At 46.0% G+C, this 26,092-nt stretch overlaps 1 protein-coding gene across 3 annotated transcripts in view; it reads right to left on the reverse strand.

Moving 5' to 3' along the window:
- Nucleotides 1–7,805: 7,805 nt before the first annotated feature.
- elavl3 (ELAV like neuron-specific RNA binding protein 3) overlaps nt 7,806–26,092 on the reverse strand; it is a 124,551-nt gene continuing 106,264 nt past the window's right edge. For 2 of the 3 annotated variants that reach the window (XM_085971677.1, XM_085971675.1), the window contains exon 7: nt 7,806–9,676. In XM_085971677.1, coding sequence (XP_085827803.1) covers nt 9,328–9,676 — 349 coding nt within the window. In that variant the 3' untranslated portion in view covers nt 7,806–9,327. The remainder of the gene's footprint in view (nt 9,677–26,092) is intronic. The other variant, XM_085971678.1, reaches the window with a different exon arrangement.

The following is a 26,092-nucleotide window of genomic DNA, read 5'->3' on the forward strand; positions in this document are numbered from 1 at the left end:
TGCTCCCAGGCACCCTCTGGCCAGCAGTTTAACCCAGCAACGAGGCAACTGATAGACCCCCAGTAAGCGTACTTATTGTACTGTTGAGTGATTGTGGAGCAATTCTGTTGAATATACTTCCCTTTCAGTCTTTGATGACCTTGGTTTTCTTCATAGCGATAAACTAACAAGGCTTTTCAGGTTATTTTTTCCCCCTGTAAATAGCCGTAACATCTCAGTCCCATAAATTGCCATAAAGTTTGACTTGCCAATTATTTTCTTGCTCTTCTGTTGCCCTGATCATTTTGATAACCGTCCCAACTCAATGCCGTGGCAGTAAAATAAACCATGTAAGTTACCTATTGTACACTCCTGACTGGTTTATTAAAGTACCTGTATAGTCTCTTGGATAGACTCATACAGTCATAAAACAACTAGCGTGTTATAGTGAGGGGTGTAGACTTTTATGGCTTCTCTATCAATTAGGGAGCCATAAACAATGCATGTCATAGAGCGCAGTGTATCATGGAGTATTATAGCGACAAACCCTTTATAAATGGGGTGCTTTAGATGGTGTCTATTAATAATGGAGACATAAACTGTACGCGAGCTATTGGTGGTTATGGTATATCAGTAACAGATGTACTGTACAGAGTGTTTGATACAGTTTACTGATGGAGCCATGAACAAGGTACTATGCGTGAGGTTGTGGTGTATTAGTGTGTTATAGAGAGAGTAATTTATTTGGTTTCCCTGTTAGAGGGAGCCACAAACAATCTGTGTACTATTGGAGGTGAAGATATATCAGAGAGTGTTATAGTGAAGGCCTACTGTATAACAGTAATGATGGGTAGCGTCTGCCCTACGTACTATCCCAAACCAATACTACCAGCAATACTGAAGCTTCACATAAACTGCAAAATTCGTTGCTGGGGAATCCGATATGGATTCAACTCCAAGGAGAACTTTGTAGTGTAGACCCTTGAAACTGGAACAAAGCCTCTGCACTTGACCCTGAATTTGACACAAGAGTGACACTCGTAGAGGTCTCAAAACAGCCCTGGAGTGGCATCAACATCTACCCTTGACCTCTGACACTTGGGATGAGGCCACCTCAGCCCCGGGCAGATCCTGATGTCCAAGGTCAATGCTGATGTAAACAGAGTCCAGAGTTGTATTGATGGAGTGAGCCTTGTCTAAGTCACTTTGGTTGTCAACGTACAGGAAACTCTCGATTTACCGGCACCTCAATAACCGGAAATCTCTGTTAACCGGCAAAACGCAGGAGTAGGTTCAGGTAAGTTTTACTTCATATTAGTGGCCCTTGCTGAATCTGTGGCCGTGTAACCGGGGTTCCTGCACCTGTTGCTATGCAACAGGGATGCTTGGTCTGTGGCCGGGGTTCCTGCACCTGTTGCTTTGCAACAGGGACGCCTGGACCTGTGGCCGTGTACCTTTTACTATACCTCTCTGTAATCCGGACTTTTTGATAAACCGGCACCACGCCGGTCCCGGCGGTGCCGGATAAAAAAGAGTTTCCTGTAATTGGAGTTGGAGAGGCTCCTGTTTCAAGACACCTTTAGAAACTACAGCATGAAAAATTTCCATTGGGGTGGGGGGCAGGATATATTCACTGCACCTCAATCTAGGACTTAAAAATAAAAACCCTGAATCCCCACGATGAATTAATACATCGACAGAGAAACTAAGATATCTATTACAGGAAATTTATATACACGTGCAAGGTACATCTCCACACAAGATGTATTCAACCAAATATTCCCATTCCCAGACAGCAGCCTTTCCTGCAGACATCCTGCCCAATATACAAAACATTCCCGAATTAGCAACAAAGCTGCCGATTGTCACACATTTCTGCACCCATTTCTATTCCCCTGCCCTCTCACACATACAAAAATGGATATCTTGGACTATCTCCAGCGTGCTAGGAGAAGGGAAGAGGAGCGGGCGTAACTGAATTCAATCCCTGTAGGTTGCTCTATTTTAAACGCATTGCAACCGTAACAATCCATCCACCAAAAAAAAGGGGAAAGTGGAGGTTATGCGATATAATCAATACTGTGGCACGAAGCAGTCGTGGGACTGTCACTTTAAATTCTGTGTCAATGACATGGATGATTCCAATATGTCTTTTTGAAGATTGACCTCTCTTTGCAATGAAATCGCTACTGGGCGTGTTCGAGCCTTTGTGCCTGGGTGACCTTCGACTATTTACTAGAAATTCTGATAACTCTCGTCTTTTATGCTGCGAGCTGTGGTCTCCTTGCACCTGACTGACATCTGACGCCTTATCACATCCTTGAACTGTCTCAATTCATGTCATGCAGTGAAGGTGCAGGGACTATTATGCTGATCAGTGGCGGCCAAGAAATACATGAGTAATTATGTACCAAGGTAAAACTAAGGGGGGGGGTGTGGAAATTCATATTCTACTTTTCTGATATCGGTGAATCTCCTGTGGCATTGCTCACGGTTAGAGGGAACGGCGAGGGTCATTTTCAAATTTGCTGCTAGGCGCTACCCTGGCGGAGCAGATTGCCAACCCGTTGTAGAACCCGCCCAATTTTCATCCTGTTGATTTCAATGGAACGGAAATCAGGCAATGGGGGGGGGGGGGCGGGGCAGGGGGGAGCGATCCGCTCCGCCAGATTACCAACCAGGCAGCAAAGGTGTAACAGGACGAGGTGGTGGACAGACCTGGACAGGGCATGCTACAGCGCACGCCAGTGGTGGGAGGACTGCACAGCAGGCGTTACTGTTAACCTATTAAAAGTAATAGAAGGTTGGCGTTGCCATTATACTTTAGTCTTCACCTCTTGGTATTGCCAATGCCACAAAAACATGATTAAATAAGGAGTAAATTAGGAGAAACTGTTTCCACTGGCAGGAGGGTCAGTAACCAAAGGACACAGATTGAATATAATTGGCAAAAGAACCAGAGGGGGGCGATGAGGAGAACTTTTCTTTTGACACACAGCGAGTGATTATGATCTGGAATGCGCTGCCTGAAAGGGCGGTGGAAGCAGATTCAATAGTAACTTTCAAAAGGGAATTGGATAAATACTTGAAGGGGAAAATTTGCAGGGCTGTGTGACTAATTGGAGAGCTCGCCCAAAGAGCCGGCACAGGCACGATGGGCCGAATGGCCTCCTTCTGCGCTGTTTCAATCTATGATTCTAAATAGCGACAACGTGAAATAGAAGTGACCAACAGGAAGTCTCAAAAATACTCAAGCCTAGAAATCACTGTTCATGAATGCCAAATGCCTCCATGTTTGATTCCCTTACCTGCAGGGGAGTTAACACATATTTTAAATGGGTTAACGCCTCTGTTAAAATAGTGGGCAACGGGATGCCATGTAAGTGCATTAAGTATTTGAAAGCTCGTATCGCAACCAGTAGTTCCTTGTCTAAAATTGGATTAACTCGGGAGGTGATATTCATGTTTATTTCCCTAATGAGCCAATAAGTGTACTTCACTGCCCTAATCACCCACTGGTTTAAGGCCAACACTCGATTGCTAACATAATTTGGTTAATTATTTTAAATTGTCAGAAGCAGGGAAACATAGCAGCAAATTGCCCTCAGCCATGTCGCCAAAATAGTCATAAAACCACTACATTGATGTAACCGCCCCCCTCTTCCCCCAGTGAATGGCAGAAACCTGAAATAAAAAGCAGAAAATGTTGGAAGAGTACAGCAGGTCAGACAGCAGCAGAAAAAGAGGTTCTGACGAAAAGTCAAAGTTGAAAGCCTTCCTCCTCTGCGCTGCCCCCCCCCGCCTCAATGTTTCTCCTTCACCTGCTGACTGCCCTGCTCCACATTTCCAGCATCTCCTGTTCCCAACCAGGGCTGAGAACCTCGCAAAAAACGCTGGGAACTTTCTCGCCGCTCGCATGCCAAATAGAAAATGCCACATGGTCAGAAAGTATGCGGGGTTTAAGGAGAAGCAACATCTGATGCTGGAAAAAGGGTAGTTAAAGGTATTCTCCTGAAAAGAGCTTAGACTTTTAAGGAGAACCAGGGGCTTTCTGTAGGAAGCGACAAAACATGGAGGGGGAAAAATTCAGTATCGCCCCGTTTGGGGCGCGATTATAGGCCATGCGCAAAGTTTAGCGCCTGGCGCTAATTATCGCCTCCGACTGCAAACTGGGTTTTTATCGCCCCTGGAGGTGATTGGAGCGCTAAATCAGGCTCTTCACACCTGTCTTAAGGCGCAAAGGCCGAGGAGCGAGGCGCTACCTCAGAGCGCTGGCGAAGCTCGTGTGATGCCAGTCAGCAATGGAACACAGACACACTGGCGCCGGCCAGTTCTTAAAGGGGGCGGTTGATTTTGCTCTCCATCCACACCCTGCTCATTGCAGCCTTGAATCTCGGCCTGGAGAGACCTGTATAACAAATCTGCTGGAAAGAACAATGGAGAGACCCAGGGAAAGAGTTCAGAGTGCAGCCCCCATAGTCTCTTCTAAATCGATATAAGGAAGGGCAAATCAAAACCAACCTGCAAAGTGCTGCTCAGTACTCAAAACTCCTTCACACAGCGTTGAATCTCTCCAGAAATCTCTCTCTCTCTCTCTCAGAATGCGTGGTGCAAAAATGTCACCAACAAAAAAAGGCAGGAAGCGGTCGCCTTTAAATAGCGCTCCCCCAGTCCCTTTCTGACTGCAAAACGCTCCCCTCAACCTGTCGTTGCTAGCGGCAGGCGGTAAGGCAGGGGGCGCCACTCAATATCCGGTCCGGGGCGCTACCGGGGCGTTACACACTTGACTGACGTCACGATCTGCCGGCGCAGGAGATCGTGGCGGTAGTGTTTAGCGCCACCGCAAAATGTCTAGTTAATTTTGTGAGCGGTGCAAACATCGCCGCGCCCGGGCGCTAGTTGCTTTGCGCCCCAATTAGCGCCCTCTTAAGGCGCTAACGGGAGGCACAAACCAACTGAATTTTTCCCCCGGAATGTTTTACTGTGACGGGCTGGTGATGAAATGAGCAACTCGCGTTTCTCACTGGGTAACCCAGTGTCTGGAGGCAAGAGCCAACATACTGTGCCAATACGATTTACTACATGATGTGGTGGGAATCTGTGCACTCCTTTCCCTAGGGATATTAGCATGAGCCTTTATCAGGATATTGTACCTACGTTAGTCTACGACCAGCTGGGGGTGTATACATGTGTCTGTGTGCACGTATGTGTGTATGTACATATATATGTGTGTGTGTATACATGAAAGATAAGATGTGGATTATACTGCGCCAGTGAGTGTGTGTTACTAGTACCAGTCTCACTATTGCTACCCTTAACTGACGTGTGGTGTGGGTGTGAGTGAGTGGCGAGAGGGCTTGTTCCATTGCACATTGCACATTCTCCCCGTGTTTGCGTGGGTTTTCTCCGGGTGCTCCGGTTTCCTCCCACAGTCCAAAGATGTGCGGGTTAGGTTGATTGGCTATGATAAATTGACCCTTAGTGTTAGGGGGATTAAATACGTGGGGTTACAGGGATCGGGTGGGATATGTGGCAGTGCAGGCTCGATGGGCCGAAACGGCCTCTATCTGCACTGTGGGGTTTCTGTCTGTGATTCTGTGATTGCCAGCATTGTCTACCACAGTATTCTGTCTCTTCAATGGGAACTGTTAGTTTGGGCTGGAATACAGTAAGACACAGATTGTTGTAGGTGTATTTCCCACTCCGTGTGTATGTGTGTGTGTGTGCGCGCGTGCATGTGGTGTGTATGCGAGCACTAACTTTTATATTCACTTGTGTTAATCAGCAATACTGAACAGAGTGGGTGGGAGCACCTTGCCGTTTTTCGTTTTAACTGGCCTGGCATTTGATTGTTTTGGCACAAGGTGGGACTGAGTCCTAAATCGCGCTCTGTAAAACTCAGTCTGCCAGCGATATCGGGACCACGAGTCTTGCCCCACACCTCCTGACCGTGTCATCTATTTGGACCGTGCACGGGGGCCATTCAAATAACGTGACGTGAATTTTTACTTGAAAGGGTAAGCGAAACTGATGCATCGCTCTACTGAAATAACAACAGAAAAAGCTGGAAAAACTCAGCAGGCCAGGCAACATCCGTGGAGAGAGAAACAGTCAACGTTTTCGAAGGGTTTCGACCTGAAACGTTGACTTTGTTTCTCTCTCCACGGATGTTGCCTGGCCTGCTGAGTTTTTCCAGCTTTTTCTGTTGTTATTTCAGATTTCCAGCATCCGCAGTATTTTGCCTTTGCTCTACTGATGTTGCCTTCGGGGGAAATGTCTATGATGCTCTTACAGGCAATGGACAGAGGAATTCTTCCCCTATTGTCGACTCACTATGACTTTTATTGTAAATATAGAAACATAGAAGATAGGAGCAGGAGTAGGCCATTCGGCCCCTCGAGCCTGCTCCGCCATTCAATGAGATCATGGCTGATCATCCAAACTCAGTACCCTGTCCCTGCCTTCTCCCCATATCCCTTGATCCCTTTAGCCTTAAGAAATATATCTAACTCCTTCTTGAATATATTTAATGAATTGGCCTCCACTGCCTTCTGTGGTAGAGAATTCCACAGGTTCACCACTCTCTGGGTGAAAAAATTCCTCCTCATCTCAGTCCTAAATGGCTTACCCCTTATCCTTAGACTGTGACCCCTGGTTCTGGACTCCCCCGCCATCGGGAACATCCTTCCTGCATCTAGTCTGTCTAGTCCTGTTAGAATTTTATAAGTTTCAAATCAAATATGAAAATGTCACTGTGTGTAATGCAGTATAATGTTCAGCATAATATGTTGGGTAGGTCTGTTGGTTGAAACAATTGACTAAGGGTCTTAAGATCTTGGGTTTGAATCCCAGTAGGGATCACTCAGCCTTAACTCCTTCTGGGGTGGGCACAATGAGTTACACGTCTTAAAATTGGGGCGCAAGGAGGAAGGAGACTACAGGGACAGTGTTTGCCATGCTCCTGGCTGTCCAACAATAAGACAGGGACCTAACCTCGTCCCACAGGCCTTCCATTGCAGAATGGAGGCTGACCTCTGCAGTTTCTCACGGTCAATATTGCCACTGAATTTTATTTTATATTTTTGGTAATTATACATCGACAATGACAAGATAGCGATGGGAATTCTAAACGGACGCTGACTGTAAAGCGGTTTCCCCTCCTCGGGATGATCCCAAGTCGGCGGAGCTTTAGGGGGGCGGGGGGGAAAGACCCTCGGGAATTGGCCGCCACAGGAAAGGAAGGTGGAGACCGCGGAGGCGAACGGTGGACGGGACCTGGCGCTCCGAGGTGAAGGCGCTGGCGCTTAGGCGAGACTTAGGCGAGACGGCATTATCACCGAATAGGGACTGAACAGTCCTCCCCAGCGAGAGGCACACGAGAAAACAACGGGGGAGGGCGAGGGCGAGGGGAATTTGAGAAGTGCAAAGGTTTCCCACTAAGGCATTTGTCAAGCATATTCTCTCCTTATTATACTTCATGAGCTCCCGCCATGTAAACAGCTAAATTTTTTTTAATATGAAAGAGTCGCATGCTTTACTTTTATAAATATAGGGGTATCAAAGAACATTTTTACATTATCTGTCCTCCTGAAAACTCAGTAACCTGTTTGCAACAGTTTGACAGGATGGTTGTTGTCCAGTAGCTCTGTTTATGAAGATGCCTGTGACATGTCCAACACATTGCTTTAAGAATGAATGCTCTGGGATCCTTCCATCCTGTCTAGGGGGAGTTGCGCCGGTAAATCTACATGCTTTGCTTGAAACAGATAACCAGAGAGAACAGGTTCAAACCCAGGGAGTGCAAGAAAAGCAGAGAGTAAAAGATCCAGCCTCCACATTAATATATTGTCTGTATAAAAGAGACCCACACGCAGATACTACACCTGGTACTAACCCAATTGGCAAAAGTGCCCCAGAAGGCACAGACCAGATGACTGGACACACAGCTACTGTCAGCTGCCCTCTGTTATCATACAAGTTTTTGGTGAACGCCATAAACATTGTTTTAGTGTTTTTTTTTTCAAGATTTCCCACACGGAGGAGGTCACGTAACAATTTTTCAGAAGCTACAAACGCACCTCCCATGAGTAGTTTTTTTAAAACGGGATTGAAATTACTGTGAGGCACTGTCACTTTAAGATGAGATTACTAAGCTTACTAAAAAGGGGAACTCTAGCCTATTGGGGGTGGGGGGGGAGAGAGGGAAGAAATAGTTTAACTCACAGACTCAATACCTAAGTGTTCTGAAAACATGCTGCAGAAAAATCCACTTTGCCTTTTTTTTTGCAATTTTCTTCAAGATGGGTCGGCAGCGCTCCTTCTTCCTGCAGTGCGCGGCGACTCGGGGACAGAATAAGCCGCAGCAGGAACAGTTTATCGAGTTACAAAAATACTAGCCCTACCAATCAGACCACAGGATAATAGTTTACACACCCCAACTCATCTGGACCATGAGTCCAAGCTGGGGCCCCATTTTAACTTCTGGGAAATTGGACTTTTGCGCCAGGCACTGCAAGAAGAAGGGAGAGGAGGGAAGGGATGTATAATCGCCCATGCATAGTTGCAAAATTACCAACTGGATATGCTTCTCTCTCTCTCTCTCTCTCTCTCTCACACACCCACACACACGCACAGAACACTTGGCGGAGAGGTTTGTGAGTAAATCAGTAAAGACTGTTGAAAATTAATTTACAGTAATGCACTTTAGTGTTTGACAGAGCTCAGACTAATATTTTCGCTATTCCGTATTGCACATTTTTTTTTTGATCTTAGTTAATAAAACCGTGGAAGGAACAAGAAAAAGAGAAAAAAAAAAGGTCAATTAATCATGAGCTGCAATTCATAAATATTCCCCTTTAAAAGATTTTTTTTTATATATATCAATTGCAACCACACGACACTTCTGAAAACAGGTCTTAGCGAAAATGTTCTAAGTTTCCCAGCTTTCTATTCTGCCCATCATTACAAGAGATAATCACCTTCAAAGAAGGTAGTTATAAGTATTATTAATATTAGGCTGGGTTAAAAACCCCCTGCGTAGTATTGTTTTACATGTATTATATTCATATAATAAGAGCTATGAAAAAAGTATTCAAAGTTGTTTATGAAATTGCTTCCTCGTTATTCATTGTAAGATGTCCTGTATCAATATAATGCTAACACTGGCTCCTCAAAAAAGTCTTTTTTTTTCTCTGTAAGCCCAGGTATATTAATGGATATTTTTTGTTTTTTGTTTTGTTCTGTTGCTGTGTGTGTTTGGTGGCATATTGATTATTTTGCTTTACTTTTTTTTGTTGGTTTTTTTTTTGTTGCGGAGGGGTGCTTCTGTTTTTTTCTCCTCTCTCTCCTTCACGACTTGTGTGTCTTGCTGGTCTTGAAGGACACCTGCAGGACCCGGTCGCCGAGGCGGTAGCCGTTGAGGCTGGCGATGGCCATGGCCGCCTCGTCGTAGTTGGTCATGGTGACGAAGCCGAAGCCCTTGCACTTGTTGGTGTTGAAGTCGCGGATCACCTTGACGTTGGTGACGGCCCCGAAGGGCCCGAACAGCTGCCAGAGGACGCTCTCATCTGCCTCGGGGGAGAGGTTGTACACGAAGATGCACCAGCCAGTGCCCGTGGGGCCCGAGAGGTTCACGCCGGCCAGGCTCGTCATCCCTTCTATTGTGATCGGAGAGAACCTGGTGGACAGAGAGAGAGGGCTGCTTGGGTGTGAATCAGGTTTTCAACCACTTCATTTAAAAAAAAAACCCTAGCCTCAGCAGATACATTTTCAAGGTTTATCTAGTTATAGACCTCCCCTGGCATTGCTCATGGGAAGTCAGGATGAAGCGACTCTCCCTCCACGTGCAGTCGCAAGCTGTAGACCTCCCCCTGGCATTGCTCGCGGGAAGTCAGGATGAAGCGACTCTCCCTCCACGTGCAGTCGCAGCGATGCTGCAGTTGCAAGTTATAGACCTCCCCTGGCATTGCTCGCGGGAAGTCAGGATGAAGCGACTCTCCCTCCGCGTGCAGTCGCAGCGATGCTGCAGTCGCAAGTTGTAGACCTCCCCCTGGCATTGCTCGCGGGAAGTCAGGATGAAGCGACTCTCCCTCCGCATGCAGTCGCAGCGATGCTGCAGTCGCATGTTGTAGACCTCCCCTGGCATTGCTCGTGGAAAGTCAGGATGAAGTGAATCTCCCTCCGCGTGCAGTCGCAGCGATGCTGCAGTCGCAGCGATGGGGGATCTGCGAGCTTCTGAAGCTCCATCTGGTGGTAGAAGCGAGCAGCCGCAGCAGCGACTGTGTGGCACAAAATGGCTCTGCCCATTCTAGACAACTGTTATTTGAATTTGTTGAGTGTATTCAAGGCTGAGATCGATAGATCTTTGGACTCGAGGTGAATCAAGGGATATGGGGGTCGGGCGGGAAAGTGGAGTTGAGGTCGAAGATCAGCCATGATTTTATTGAATGGTGGAGCAGGCTCGAGGGGCCATATGGCCGACTCCTCCTAATTCTTATGTTCTTAAGAATATTGTCCAACCCTCTTCTGTCTACATCCCTTGTACATGCTGACATTTCTCTCCAATTCTTTGATTATAGTGTCTACAGGAAGCTTTGCTATTATTGCAGCTGCTTAACTGCCTCTACAGTGCTGGCACAACAGGAACTGAAGCTTGTAGGAAAATGTTACACTTGACATGGACAAGGCAGGTCTCCTGTAGGAAAAGGCACTAAACAGCATTCCTTGGTGTTGAATTTGGTGTTGAGGTCATGTTTGAGTTTGTTGATGAATTAGTGGATCACCGCTTAGATGATTGGACAAATAGGGGGAAAAATTGAGTATCTAATATCGGCCGGGTGTAAACTTTAGCGCCCGGCGCTAACTATCGCCTCCGGCCGCAAAATTCGCTTCTGCTGCCCCTGGAGGTGATTTGAGCGCTAAATCAGGCGCTACACACCTCTCTTAAGGCACAAACGTCAGGGAGCAAGGCGCTACCTCAGAACGCTACCGAAGCTCAGGCGATGTCAGTTACCATGGAAACCAGACAGACTGGCGCCGTCCAGTTCTTCAAGGGGAGGGGCCATCTTGTTGGCCAGCCACACCCTGCTCATTGCAGCCTTGAATCTCGGCCTGGAGACTCCTCGAAAGCAATTGTGTTGGAAGCACTAATGGAGAGGCTCAGGGAAAGAGTTCGGTGCTAAGAAACCTCCAAAGTGGTGCCGAGGGCCAAAACTCCTTAGGACAGCGTTAAATCTCTCCAGACCTCTCTCCCTCTCAACCTGCCAACAAGAAAAGGCAGGAAGCGCCCGCCTTTAAATAGCGCTCCCCCAGCCCCTTCCCGACTTGAAAACCTTCCCCTCTACCGGCAGGCGGAAAGGCAGGGGGCGCGACTCAATATCCGGTCCAGGGCGCTACCGGGTCGTTGCACGCTCGACTGACATCACGATCTGCGGGCGCAGGAGATCATGGCGGTAGTGTTTAGCGCCTCCGCAAAACGACTGGTCAATTTTGCGAGTGGCGCTAAAATCGCTGTGCTCAGGCGCTAACCAACCAAATTTTTCCCCCCATTGAATTACATAGAACTTACAGCACAGAAACAGGCCATTCAGCCCAACTGGTCTCTGCTGGTGTTTATGCTCCACACAAGCCTCCTCCCACCTTACTTCATCTCACCCCATCAGTATAACCTTCTATTCCTTTCTCCCTCATCTACTTATCTAGCTTCCCCTTAAATACGGCTATACTATTCGCCTCAACCACTCCCCGTGGTAGCAAGTTCCACATTTTCATCACTCTCTGGGCAAAGAAGTTCCTCCTGAATTCTTTATTGGATTTAATAGTGACTATTTTATACTTATGGTCCGAAAACTGATGTGAGGTGGCATCATGTACATCGGATATACGGCACAGAAACAGGCCATTCGGCCCAACCAGTCCATGCCGGTGTTTATGCTCCACTCGAACCCCCTCCGATTCAAGGGGACAGCATCAAGCACTACAATGATACACCTTGTTGGAAGCTCAACCTGCGCTGCAGGTTGGCCTTGACTATGCCATACTCTAAGCACTGAGCAAATAACAGAGGGGAACCTTGGGCCTTGCACCCTCTAGCGGCTAGTTCAGAGTGGGAGTGGACTGGGAGCAAATCATCTGCAGATGGCCACAGTGCCAGGAAATCAGGGCAGAAAAGAAAGAAAGACTTGCATTTCTGTAGCGCCTTTCATGACCTCTGGACGTCCCAAAGCGCTTTACAGCCAATGAAGTGCTTTTCGAAGTGTAGTCACTGTTGTAATGTGGGAAACGCGGCAGCCAATTTGCACACAGCAAGCTTCCACAAACAGCAATGTGGTAATGACCAGATAATCTGTTTTTTATTCGTTCATGGGATGTGGGCATCGCTGGTAAGGCCAGCATTTATTGCCCATCCCTAATTGCCCTCGAGAAGGTGGTGAGCTGCCTTCTTCAATACAACTGAATGGCTTGCTGGGCCATTTCAGAGGACAGTGAAGAGTAAACCGCATTGTTGTGGGTCTGGAGTCACATATAGGCCAGACCGGGTAAGGACAGTAGATTTCCTTCCCTAAAGTCTCCAGATGGTTTTTTTTTATGACAGTCTGATAGTTTCATGATCCTGATACTAGCTTTTTATTCCAGATTTATTTAATTAAATTGCCGTGGTGGGATTTGAACGTGTGATGTCTGGGCTGCTATTCTGGGATTGTATGATTATGTACCTGGTTATTAAAGTATAGGCTTTTCCTAAGGGTTCCAGGAAGCGAATTTTATCCACTCAACTGGCCTCTCAGATGGCAGTACCCATTTAAAGTGTGAGGGACTTATGTTTATTTATGAGTGTCAGCCGTGGCTCAGTGGGTAGCACCCTTGCCTCTGAAGTCAGAAGATTGGTGGGTTCATAGTCCCACTGCGAGAGACGTGAGCACAAGAATCTAGGTTGACACTCCAGTGCGGTACTGAGGGATGCGAGGTTAAACCGAGGCCCCGTCTGCTCTCTCAGGTGGATGTAGAAGATCCCATGGCACTATTTCGAAGTGTCCTGGCCAATATTTATCCCTCAACCAATGTCACTAAAACAGATTATCTGGTCATTATCACATTGCTGTTTGTGGGAGCTATTTGTGAAAGCTTGCTGTGCGCAAATTGGCTGCCACGTTTCCTACATTACAACACTTCAGAAAAAAGTGCTTTGTTGGCTGTAAAGCTCTTTGGGATAACAACAGAAAATGCTGGAAAAACTCAGCAGGCCAGGCAACATCCGTGGAGAGAAATTATAGTCGACGTTTCGGGTCGAAACCCTTTTTCAAAACTGGAAAGGAAATGAAATAAATCGAAGGCAGGGCTGCGATAGAACAAAAGAAGTAAAGAGACATGAAGAGGTATTCAAAACCAGACGAGATGGTAATAGGACAGTGGAGACAAAAGATGGCTCAGATTAGATGTGAAGTGTACTGGCAAGATAAGAGACAGCTGCCATGTGGCAGCTTTGGGATGTCTTGCATATGTGAAAGGTGCTATATAAATGCAAGTTTTGGTTTTTTCCCTTTCTGGGAGGCCAAAGTGTAAGATCTCCCTCTTGGTGTCCATTATCGGCAGATCACAAGTGGTTTTGCGTGCTGGGCCCACATTGAGTCTGTTAAAACTGATGTCTTGTGGATCCTCAGAGCCAGCACAGAGCAGAGACAATCATTCCCGTCAGTCTAGACTGGAATCAAATCCCGGTCCCAGGAGGGAAGGACAGACTTCTAACACACCCACCGAATCCCCCCCCCCCCACAGCCAGGAACGTTAGGCTGAAAACTCTATGAGGAACAGCTATGGAGAACTGAGGCAACAAAAGACTGGACAGGCTGGGGTTGTTTTCCTTGGAGCAGAGAAGGCTGAGGGGGGACCTGATTGAGGTGTACAAAATTATGAGGGGCATAGATAGGGTAGATAGAAAGAAACTTTTCCCCTTAGTAAAGGTGTCAATAACCAGGGGGCATAGTTTCAAGGTAAGGGGCAGGAGGTTTAGAGGGGATTTGAGGAAGAACTTTTTCACCCAGAGGGTGGTTGGAATCTGGAACTCACTGCCTGAAAGGGTGGTAGAGGCAGGAACCCTCACAACATTCAAGAAGCATTTGGATGAGCACTTGAAATGCCATAGCATACAAGGCTACGGACCAAGTGCTGGAAAATGGGATTAGAATAGATAGGGCTTGATGGCCAGCGCGGACGCGATGGGCCGAAGGGCCTCTTTCTGTGCTGTATAACTCTGTGACTCTATGACTCTAATCTCAAAATCCTAGCGATCCCAGGATATGTCTGGTTGAATGATAGATGAGGAGCGATCAAAATTCCAGCCCCAGGAGACACTCACTATACGTTCTCACTGAACGTACTGGGATCAATACTGAAATTTAGTTCCCCGCGGCAAGGCTTGCATTACACTAAAATTTTAATCTCCATGCACTTTTTGGGACTGAAACTAATTTTTCTTAGAGTGTTGCGACTACTCCACGGACATGTTGTGTATAGTTTCATATCTAAATGCAAATCGTGAGCGAGATTAATTTGTTAAATGTCCAAAAAGAAAAGAAAGCGAATGGTTGAATTGGCAAAATTAGCTTTTTCTCGAATATTTATTCCAATATGCGCCCCATGTTATGTGCCATTACTTGTATATAATCAAATATAATTTATACATTTCTGTTTAGAAGGAAGGATATTGCATTTATAGAATGCCTCATCACATCTCAGAATGTTCCAACGTGTTCCACATCCAATGAGTTACTTTCGAAGTGCGGCCACCCTTGTTTGGTAGGTGAGCATGGCAGCCAATTACAAACAGCAATTAGTGAAGGGACTAGGTTATCTAGTTTTGATGGTGTTAGTTGAGAGAGGGATTTTTGACCAGGATATTGGGGAAACCACCCTCTGGAAAGCGACATGAGAGCTTTAGCGTCCACCTGAACGAGTGGAATAGTCGGACAGGACCTCAGTTCAATATCTCATCCAAAGTGTGGCATCTGTGACAATGCAGCACATTTAACCAGAGGGATAATCAAACCAGCACTGCCTGGCGTGTTAAAAATAATAATTCTTGGGATATGGGCATCGCTGGCAAGGCCAGCATTTATTGCAGCATCCCTAGTTGCTCTTGAGAAGGTGGTGGTGAGCCTTGGTGGGAGTCCAGAACCAGGGGTCACAGTCTAAGGATAAGGGGTAAGCCATTTAGGACTGAGATGAGGAGGAATTTCTTCACCCAGAGAGTGGTGAACCTGTGGAATTCTCTACCGCACAAGGCAGTTGAGGCCAATTCATTAAATATATTCAAGAAGGAGTTGGATATATTTCTTAAGGCTAAAGGGATCAAGGGATATGGGGAGAAAGCAGGGACAGGGTACTGAATTTGGATGATCAGCCATGATCTCATTGAATGGCGGAACAGGCTCGAGGGGCCGAATGGCCTACTCCTGCTCCTATCTTCTATGTCTATGTTTCTTCTTCTTGAATCGCTGCAGTCCGCGCGGTGAAGGTGCTCCCACAGTGCTGTTAGGGAGGGAGTTTCAGGATTTTGACCCAGCGACGATGAAGGAATGGCCAATATACTTCCAAGTCAGGACGGTGTGTGTGCCTTGGAAGGGAACCTGGAGGTGGTGGTGTTCCCATGCGCCTGCTGCCCTTGTCCTTCTAGGTGGCAGGAGTCAAGTGCTTGGTGCACATTGTGCACTGTCTTGCAAGTTAAGGCCGACAACACTGCCCCTTTAAGGATAAGCGGAAATTGGAGTTGGAAAGCCAATATAGCTCCAATTGGGTTGGTTTGTTTCAGCTCAGGTTTCCCGAACAACTGCGGGGAAACTGTCAGTCCTACAAGAACGCTGCAATGACACCAAGGACACAGTTTGGAGGTGAGTCAGCATTGCAACTTGAGGTTTCAGATGGTCACATCCAACCAAAATCAACGTGCCACCAGAGGCTCATTCAGTCAGCCTCCACAGAAGGTTTTTTATACCACAGGGCAACCTGTGACCATGCCCAGCTGTAGCAGAAGATTCTCAGTATGTTTGCCTCACGCCTAATTCCTGTCTCACTCCAGTATTGACACATTTATGCTCGTAGCATAATGAAAAAAAATGATCTGAAATTATTGAACCAAATATCAAACGTTGGCAGCTACATTAGTGTAGATCATTTCATCTACTTCACTTAAAGAAAGAGGAAAGAACTTGCATTTATGTAGCGCCTTTCACAATCTCAGGACGTCCTGAAGCGCTTCACAACCAGTTAAGTATATAGAGTAGTCACTATTATAATGCTATGGCACTGTTGTCAGGAAAGCAGCAAGACCTGGACTGGGTCTACATACAGGGAACAGTGCTTCCCTTCTTTTCTATTCCATAGGTTATTGTCTCCCTCTATTTAGGCTTTTTCCCTTTCTCATCTCTTGCAATAGCTCCTGACTGCAGGGGCTCCATGCACACTGGTCTCTGACTGTGCGCTACAAAGACAATGAAAGCCACTAGTTCACTCTCCTCCCCCATCTCCGCTGCCCCCCCCCCACCCCATCCCTAACTTCGCCTCCTTCCGGACTCAACGTCGAGTTCAACAATTTCAGATCACAACCACTGCCCCCATTCTTGTCGGACAGCAGGTGCTGGCAATGGTTCTGCTGTTCATTCACTCTCTCCGGCCTTCCACCCGATCACAGACCTTCCCTTTTGTCCTTTTCTCCCCCCCCACCCCCACCCCAACTTTCCCTGCCTCTGTACTTGCTTAAAACTGGGTATATCTCTAACCTTTTCCAGTTCTGACGATGGGTAAATGACCTGAAACGTTAACTCTGTTTCTCTCTCCATAGGCGCTGCCTGACCCGCTGAGTGTTTCCAGCATTTTCTATTTATATCCCAACTTCTCCTCCCTTCGCTTCTTGAAATCTGGTCTTAACCCTACTTCCACCCACCCTCTTCCCCCATCCCAGTGATCCAGGTGGGAAAGATGGTTCCCAGTGTGAGGAATTGCAAGACAGAATCTATACCTTACCACTTCATGCCACATCATATCAGCCACTAACACACGGTGCCGCTGGGCTGACGAATCAATGATGTTTGAAACAGAAATAAATAAGAAATGGTTTCATCTGATTTGCCGTCAAAAGTTAACAACCATCTGCCAATCCTCAAACTTCCTTTACCAATAGCAATTAACTTCGACTTGACCTCCAGTTGTCCTTATTTATAGCAACGAACGGGTAGTTTAGTGAATACCTATATTGTGGTTTAGTAGGCACCTGTATATGCTATATGATTGTGTAGTGGGTACCTGTATGCTCTACATAGCATCTTGTGAATGCCTGTATATTCTATATGGTAGTTTAGTGTATATCTATTATATATATATATATAATAAAAGGATCAGTCCGTCTGTTTGTCTGTCTGTCTCTCCGCTATACACTCAAAAGTTATAAAGCGTACCTTCCCATATGTTATATCAAAAGAAAGCTTATGATTAGGGAAGTTTCATAGGCGTATTTACTTTTTGGTCAGACAAAAATTGTTCGGACAGTATACAAAAAACGTTCAAAAATCCGTTCATTAGCGGTTGACCAATCCTACCGCTCATTAGCATTGAGTGACGTGATGGTTGACCAATCCTACAGTTCAGTGACCTGATGGTTGACCAATCGGTGCATCACGGGGGGGGCGTTTCATTCCGTGTGTGGGCGGGACCTAATCCTGCAGCCTCCCGAAATGTAGCCGCCATTTTTTTCACTGTTTTTACTCAACAGCGAGCGGGGCAGCTGCGGCGGCCCACCGGAGCGGGAGGTGAGTTGGGGTCACTTGGTTCGGGCCTGACAACCACTCGGCCCGAGACACAGAGCGGGGGAGCGGCAGCGGCTGGCCATAAACCGCGCGGCCCCGTAAACTGCCGTTTTACAAAAAAGCCTTGGCAACGCCGGGCCCCCCAGCTAGTTCTATATGTTTGGTTAGTGAATGCCTGTATATTCTATATGGTAGTTTAGTGTATTCTATATGATTGGTTCGTGAATATCTGTGTATTCTATATGGTAGTTTAGTGTATTCTATATGATTGGTTAATGAATATCTGTGTATTCTATATGGTAGTTTAGTGTATTCGAAATGCTTGGTTAGTGAATATCTGTGTATTCTATATGGTAGTTTAGTGTATTCTATATGATTGGTTAATGAATATCGGTATATTCTATATGGTAGTTTAGTGTATTCTATATGATTGATTAATGATTATCTGTATATTCTATATGGTAGTTTAGTGTATTCTATATGATTGGTTAATGAATATCGGTATATTCTATATGGTAGTTTAGTGTATTCTATATGATTGGTTAATGAATATCGGTATATTCTATATGGTAGTTTAGTGTATTCTATATGATTGGTTAGTGAATATCTGTGTATTCTATATGGTAGTTTAGTGTATTCTATATGATTGGTTAGTGAATATCTGTGTATTCTATATGGTAGTTTAGTGTATTCTATATGATTGGTTAGTGAATATCTGTGTATTCTATATGGTAGTTCAGTGAGTATCTGTATTTTTTTAATATGAAGTCAATGGAGAGATGTAAAACAGGCGGCCGAACCGCTATCACCCATTTTACAAACAAGATATTCAACTTGCTGTACAGGTGTAAAACTGACGTCGTGGATTGACAGCGTTCTAGAAACCGCCCGATTTCATTTACATTAAAATCAATAGAAATTCAAATTGGTTGGTTTCTATAACAAAAATAACTTTGCATTTCTACAGCGCCTTTCACGACCTCAGGACGTCCCAAAGTGCTTTCCAGCCAATGGAGTGCGTTAGAAGTGTAGGCAATCAATTTGCGCACAGCAAGCTCCCACAAACAGCGCTGAGATAATGACCAGATACTGTAATCTGTTTTAGTGATAAATATTGGCCAGGACACTGGTGAGAACACCCCTGCTCTTCTTTGAAATAGTGGCCATGGGATCTTTTACGTCCACCTGAGAGAGCAGACGGGGCCTCGGCTTAACGTCTGATCCAAAAGACGGCCTCTCTGACAGTGCGGCACTCCCGCAGTACCACATGGGAGTGTTAGCCTGGAATTTGTGCTCAAGTCTCTGGAGTGGGACTATGAACCCACAACCCTCTGACTCAGAGGCGAGGGTGCTGCCCACTGAGCCACTTAACACGTAGTTAATTTGCAGGATAGAATATGAAGAGCTTATAAGCAATGAGAGAGGGGAATTCAAAGGAAAAGATTTCAGTGGGGTAGCACTCTCACCTCTGAGGCAGGTAGTCATGGTTTAAAAAAAAAATTCATTCACAGGGCATCGCTGACAAGGCCCGCGTTTATTGCCCATCCCTAATTGCCCCTGAGAAGGTGGTGGTGAGCTGTCTTTATACAACTGAGTGGCTTGTTAAGCCATTTCAGAGGGCAATTAAGAGTCAACCACATTGCTGCAGTCACCTATAGGCCAGGTTTCCTTTCCTAAAGGACAGTAGTGAGCCAAAAGAGTTTTTACAACAATCTGGTAGCTTCATGGTTACCATTACTGATATGAGCTTTTTAGTCCAGATTTATTTAATTAACTGACTTTAAATTCTCCAGCAGCTATAATGGGTATTTGAACTCATATTCTTGGGATCATTAGTCCAAGTCTCTGTATTAACAAGACTAGTAACAGAACCACTATGCTACTCTACCCCTACACAGTGATACTGTAAACCAGGACAATAGAGAATGGCGGCATATGGTTAAACCTGGTGAAAGGGCAATTAAGGACAGATGTCACACAAAGAGTGATGAACACGTGCAATAGTCATCCAGATGGGATGGTGGAGGCAACAACATTTGACTCATTCAAGGCTCAAGTTTCAAGATGGAAGAAAGTATATTTTCTATTCTGGATTGCTGAGCTAAGAGAGGGCAACTGGCTTCCCTCGCCTGCGTCTATTTTGTGAGGATTCAGGGGGAGCTTTGCACCAAAGCAGTAGTATTTATATAGATAAGAAGACAAGAGGGGTTGTCATGGAGATAGGGCGGTGTTGGAGGCTCGAGGTAACAGCAGGATTGTCTATGGGATGACCAGCATTTTCTTGTATCCTGTACAGGAGAAGATCTCGGTGTTCAGAAGAAATATTGAAGTATTGCTCAGACCAGCAGCAGTTCGAAGTTGAGGGCACAAAAGAGGAAACCAAACTTTGTGAAGACAACTTTAGCAAATAAGGAGATGTGGGTGTTCCACTGGAAGCTAGACGATTCAGTGTATCTGAAGCTTTCAAATTCATTGTACAGGAAACTGTTTTTTATCCGGCACCGACGGGACCGACGTGGTGCCGGTTCATCAAAAATTCCGGATCACCGAGCGCTATAGTAAAAGATACGGAGAGCTGAGAGCTCCGTAAAAAGCAACAAATCCTGTTGCTTAGCAACAGGTTCAGAACAATGGCCACAAGTTACAAGCGTCTCTGTAGCTTAGCAACAGCTGCAGCCACACCCTTGCACAGCAACAGATGGAGGAAGGCAAGTAATATGAAGTATGAACCTACTCCTGAATTTTGCCGGTTAACCGAGATTTCCGGTTATTTAGGTGCCGGTAAATCGAAAGTTTCCTGTATGCAAATTGCATTGAGAGTTTCAGTGAGACGTGATATAAATGCAAGTTTTTTTTTCAGAGATAGTGAGGCCAAAAATATTGTTAGATGAAGGAACATGTGTAGAACCATTATAACTAATTGTAATAGTTGCTGGTCATAGAATATACAGCACAGAAACAGGCCATTCGGCCCAACAAGTCCATGTCGGATTTTATGCTCCACTCGAGCCTTGATAGCCTTGTGTCTTTAAGGAACTGAAAGAAAGATTTTCATTGCCACAGTGAAGGGGTGGAGAGGGGTCAAGATATGATTTGGCCATTTCACTGAGAGAGAATTGGAGGTTCTGAGGCCTAAGTGTCTATAATCTGAAGGAAGTTGATAAACGGCGATTGAATCATCAGGAGAGAAAAAAAAACTGGGTGGGTTGGGTGAAGGGAGGAGGAGGCCATCAATATGACGAGAGAACAGGAGAGAGAGAGCAGGAGCTTGGGGAACTCCTGAGTTAATGGAAAAAGAGTCAGAGGATGAGTCATCGACAGCAGCACAGATAAAACAATTTAAGAGGAAACTAGTTGGCCATGAACATAGCTTTAGATTGGAGAAAATAGGATGGTAACCTGTTTCGCAGTGCAGAGTGCCAGGCGCAAGCAAAACCTTGGTGCTGTCCAAGTTGATGACAGATGATTCACCAGCATTCAAGAGTAGAGCTGCAGGGCTACATAACACAGGCAGCAAGATTACCAGTGCCCCCTTAGCTCAAGTCTAAAGGTCTCCATTTCCCACACCTTTACTAGCAAGAATGTCCAATTATGGCGTAAGTAATGGTAAATATGGAAAATGGAAATGTCAGACTAGTCCAGTAGGAATTGTTCTTCTAAGTTGAGTGTCAGCTGTGGCCCAGCTGGTCGCACCCTCAACTCTAGGGTCAGAAGGTTGTGGGTTCAAAGTCTAACCCCAGAGACTTGAGCACAAAAAATCTACACTGACACTCTAGGGAAGTGCAGCACTGTCAGAGGTGCCGTCTTTCAGATGAAGATGTTAAACCGAGGCCCTGTCTGTCCTCTCAGGTGGATGTAAAAGATCCCATGGTGCTATTGCAAAGACAAGCAGGGGAGTTTGTCCTGGGGCCAATATTTATCCCTCCATCAACCTCACTAAAAAACAGATTATCTGCTCATTATCACATTGCTGGGAGTGGGCCTTTGGCATAGCGGTAGCATCCCCGCCGCTGGGCCAGAAGGCGTAGGGGTTTCGAACCCCGCTCCAGACAGTCCCGGCAAGTGGAGTCGGAGCTCCGGCTCTAAATTCTGGGTTGACATCCAGCGGGATACTTGCGTCCGTGGGTGTGGGTGGCCCCCCCCCCCCTTGTATGGGTTGTGGGAGCCCGTAAAACCCTCCCGCCATAGGACTAACCACCCTAATGGCTGGTACGAAGATGGTTACGGTCACGGAAGGAGCGTTAATCGCGGCCAGAAATCCTTCCACCACTTCATACAGTTCCCCAAAGGGAACAGTGTGAAGACACGTACGACGATGACGATCACATTGCTCTTTGTGGGAGCTTGCTGTGCGCAAATTGGCTTGTCGTGTTTCCCACATTACAACAGTGACTACACTCCAAATAGTACTTCATTGGCTGTAAAGAGCTTTGGGATGCCCAGTGGTCGTAAAAGGCGCTATATAAATGCAAGCCTTTCTTTTTTTCTTTAAAATGAGAGATAAAGCGTATTATTGGGTCACAGGGTGGTTTGACCTTTACTCTGTGTTTAACCTTAACTCTTAACTCATGCCAAACCTTATTTGGGAGTACCTGATGCTGAGACCCAGTGAACATAATTGGAAGATGCAAATATAGAATTAATCAAATGGACATTACAAGCATGCAAAATATGCAGTTAAGTTGTATAATTTTGCTCCATTGATTTCAAACGCATGACGCTATAATAATTCCATTATTGTTGATGATTGTTAGGTCATCAGATGGAGGAAGAAAAACATGGCTGAGGACATTGATGTCCACAACTTAGATCTTTCCGCTCTCCCAAAGCTAGGGTTCATGGATTGAGAAAAAAAATGAAAGACTTGCATTTATATAGCGCCTTTCATAACCTCAGGGCTTTCCTAAGCGCTTTACAGCCAATGAAGTACTTTTGAAGTGCAGTCACTGTTGTAATGTGGGAAACGCAGCAGCCAATTTGAGCACAGCAAGCTCCCACAAACAGCAATGTGATAATGACCAGATAATCTGTTTTTTAGTGATATTGATTGAGGGATAAATATTGGCCCCAGGACACCGGGGAGAACTCCCCCCTGCTCTTCTACGAAATAGTGGCCGTGGGATCTTTTACGTCCACCTGAGAGGGCAGACGAGGCCTCGGTTTAACGTCTCATCTGAGAGACGGCACCTCCGACAGTGCGGCACTCTCTCAGTACTGCACTGGGAGCGTCAGCCTGGATTTTGTGCTCAAGTCTCCGGAGTGGGACTTGAACCCACGACCTTCTCCCACAAGTTATTCAACTGAGCTACGGCTGACAGTTGTGTTGATAAAAGAACTTGGGATGATATAGAACCTTATCACGTTCTCAGGAGACCCAAAGTCCTTTACAGCCAACAAATCACTTTGGAAGAGCAGTCACTGTCGTTAGGAAATGTGCTGTATGTAACACACGGCAGCCTGTGTGTTATCCTGCATGTTGTACAGGGCCTTGGTGAGACCACACCTTGAGTATTGTGTGCAGTTTTGGTCTCCCTATTTGAGGAAGGATGTTCTTGCCATGGAGGGAGTGCAGCGAAGATTCACCAGACTGATACCTGGGATGGCAGGAATGACGTATGAGGAGAGATTGGGTCGATTAGGCTTATATTCACTGGAGTTTAGAAGAATGAGAGGGGATCTCATTGAAACTTATAAAATTCTAACAGGACTAGACAGACTAGATGCAGGAAGGATGTTCCCGATGGCGGGGGAGTCCAGAACCAGGGGTCACAGCCTAAGGATAAGGGGTAAGCCATTTAGGACAGAGATGAGGAGGAATTTCTTCACCAGAGAGTGGTGAACCTGTGGAATTCTCTACCACAGAAGGCAGTTGAGGCCAATTCATTAAGTATATTCAAGAAGGAGTTAGGTATATTTCTTAAGGCTAAAGGGATCAAGGGATATGGGGAGAAGGCAGGGACAGGGTACTGAGTTTGGATGATCAGCCATGATCTCATTGAATGGCAGAGCAGGCTCGAGGGGCCGAATGGCCTACTCCTGCTCCTATCTTCTATGTTTCTATGTAATGCACACCAGCCAATTTATTATCCTGTGTATACCATTCTAGGGCTGTTGCATTGTGCTATATATTCTAATGTAAGAAATCACACAACACCAGGTTATAGTCCAACAGCTTTATTTGAAATCACAAGCTTTCAGAGCGCTGCTCCTTCGTCAGGTGAAGTGGAGAGATGCATAAAAACACAGCTTATATAGTCAGAGAATAATGTCAGATGTTTACAGGTAATCTTTCTAACTGCCATTTATCACACCTCGGCAGAGAGATAATCACAGCAATCAAAGGTGTAAATGGTGTCCAAACAGGTCAGTCAGGAAAACATTACATCAAAGAGCAATGAGGTGGGGTCACAGGGGGTCAAATGTTGCAGATGCTGGGGTCTGTATGAAAAACAAAAAAACAGACCAAAAACATTTTTTTTGCTGGAAATCACAGCAGGTCTGGCCGCATCTGTGTGGAGAGAACAAGCCAACGATGACTCGAGTCTGGATGACCCTACGTCAGGTGGGGTTACATGTAGCGTGACATGAACCCAAGATCCCGGTTCAGGCCGTCCTCATGGGTGCGGAACTTGGCTATCAGGACGGCCTGAACCGGGATCTTGGGTTCATGTCACGCTACATGTAACCCCACCTGACGTAGGGTCATCCAGACTCGAGTCATCGTTGGCTTGTTCTCTCCACACAGATGCGGCCAGACCTGCTGTGATTTCCAGCAAAAAAAATGTTTTTTGTCTGTTTTTTTGTTTTTCATACAGACCCCAGCATCTGCAACATTTGACCCCTTGTGACCCCACCTCATTGCTCTTTGATGTAATGTTTTCCTGACTGACCTGTTTGGACACCATTTACACCTTTGATTGCTGTGATTATCTCTCTGCTGAGGTGTGATAAATGGCAGTTAGAAAGATTACCTGTAAACATCTGACATTATTCTCTGACTATATAAGCTGTGTTTTTATGCATTTCTCCACTTCACCTGACGAAGGAGCAGCGCTCTGAAAGCTTGTGATTTCAAATAAAGCTGTTGGACTATAACCTGGTGTTTTGTGATTTCTTACATTTGTCCACCCCAGTCCAACACCGGCATCTCCACATTATATATTCTAGGATCATATTGAAAAGTTGTAATAACCTGTTTCCATCCTCAGGCCTATTAAAGGAGAAATGATACGGATCCTATCTTCCAAATTCTGCCTGACAATGGAAGGCAGTGACATCACAAGGAATGATGTGCTGTGTATGTTCATCTGCTGGGGTAGAATTTGAACCTTGTAGTTCACTAAAGGGGAGTTAATTGGATGGATTAAGGGAGAAAAAGGAATTAAATAACAATATGTATCTTTATTTTCTTTTAAAAAAAGTCTCTTTTTTATACAACAGGACCCGCCTTCTTGTCCTCATTTATTTATTTAATCCGCCACCCGTCCTCTCCTTGCCTGAAGGACACTGACCCTCTCCTGGGGTACAGGTTTCATGGCCGCCAACGGTCCTCCGTGAGCCTGGACAGCGAGGGTCGGCAGGCTATTCGGCTGCAGGGGCGTCGGAGCCCAGCCTACCTTGCAGCCAGAGTCACTGGGTAGCAACAAAAGAGCAGGAGCCCCGGGCGGCCTTCCCGTTCCCGAGCTCAGTGACACTGGGGCTGGGCAGGTTGGGTTCAAATCGGACTTGTTCTTACCAAATTCATGGCCGAACACGTTCACAATTTTGGTGCGCTTTTATTACATTCCCCCTGAACCTCTCACTGCTCCAGAGAAAAGGGCCCTAGTTGTTCAAATCTCTCCTTCTAATTATACATCCTCGCAGCCCTGATGAATCTAAATTGCCCCCTTTTCATTGTGCCAATATTTTCATAGTATGGTTCCCCCAAACTGCGGACATCATTCCATCTGTGACCTAACCACGGTTAGATTCAACATTGTATTCAATATCCAGCTTCTGTATTCAATATCTAGTCATTAAAATGAGAAAAAAATGCTCAAAATCCATGGCACCATCCAACAACAGCGAAGATTTGTTAACCGAGCTTTCAGAGACCTTTAAGCTGATTGGAAATGGGGATCTGTCTCTCCAGACAGCTTTAGCGACATTCTAGAGATTTAGGGGGAAAAATTCGGTCCGAAAAAGTTCGCGCCCCCCGCACCGTAAATTGAGTGGTAGCGCCCCAAGCAGGAGGCGCAGCGCTACTGGAAGCGCTCCCCCTCCCTCCTGGGCCGCTCCCTTTCAGTATCGCGGCGCTGCGTGCAACAGCGCCACCCGCG

Source organism: Somniosus microcephalus, chromosome 31 (genome assembly GCF_052327205.1).
Source record: "Somniosus microcephalus isolate GS21.2 chromosome 31, FLI_Smic_1.0, whole genome shotgun sequence".
Classification (NCBI taxonomy): Eukaryota; Metazoa; Chordata; class Chondrichthyes; order Squaliformes; family Somniosidae; genus Somniosus; species Somniosus microcephalus.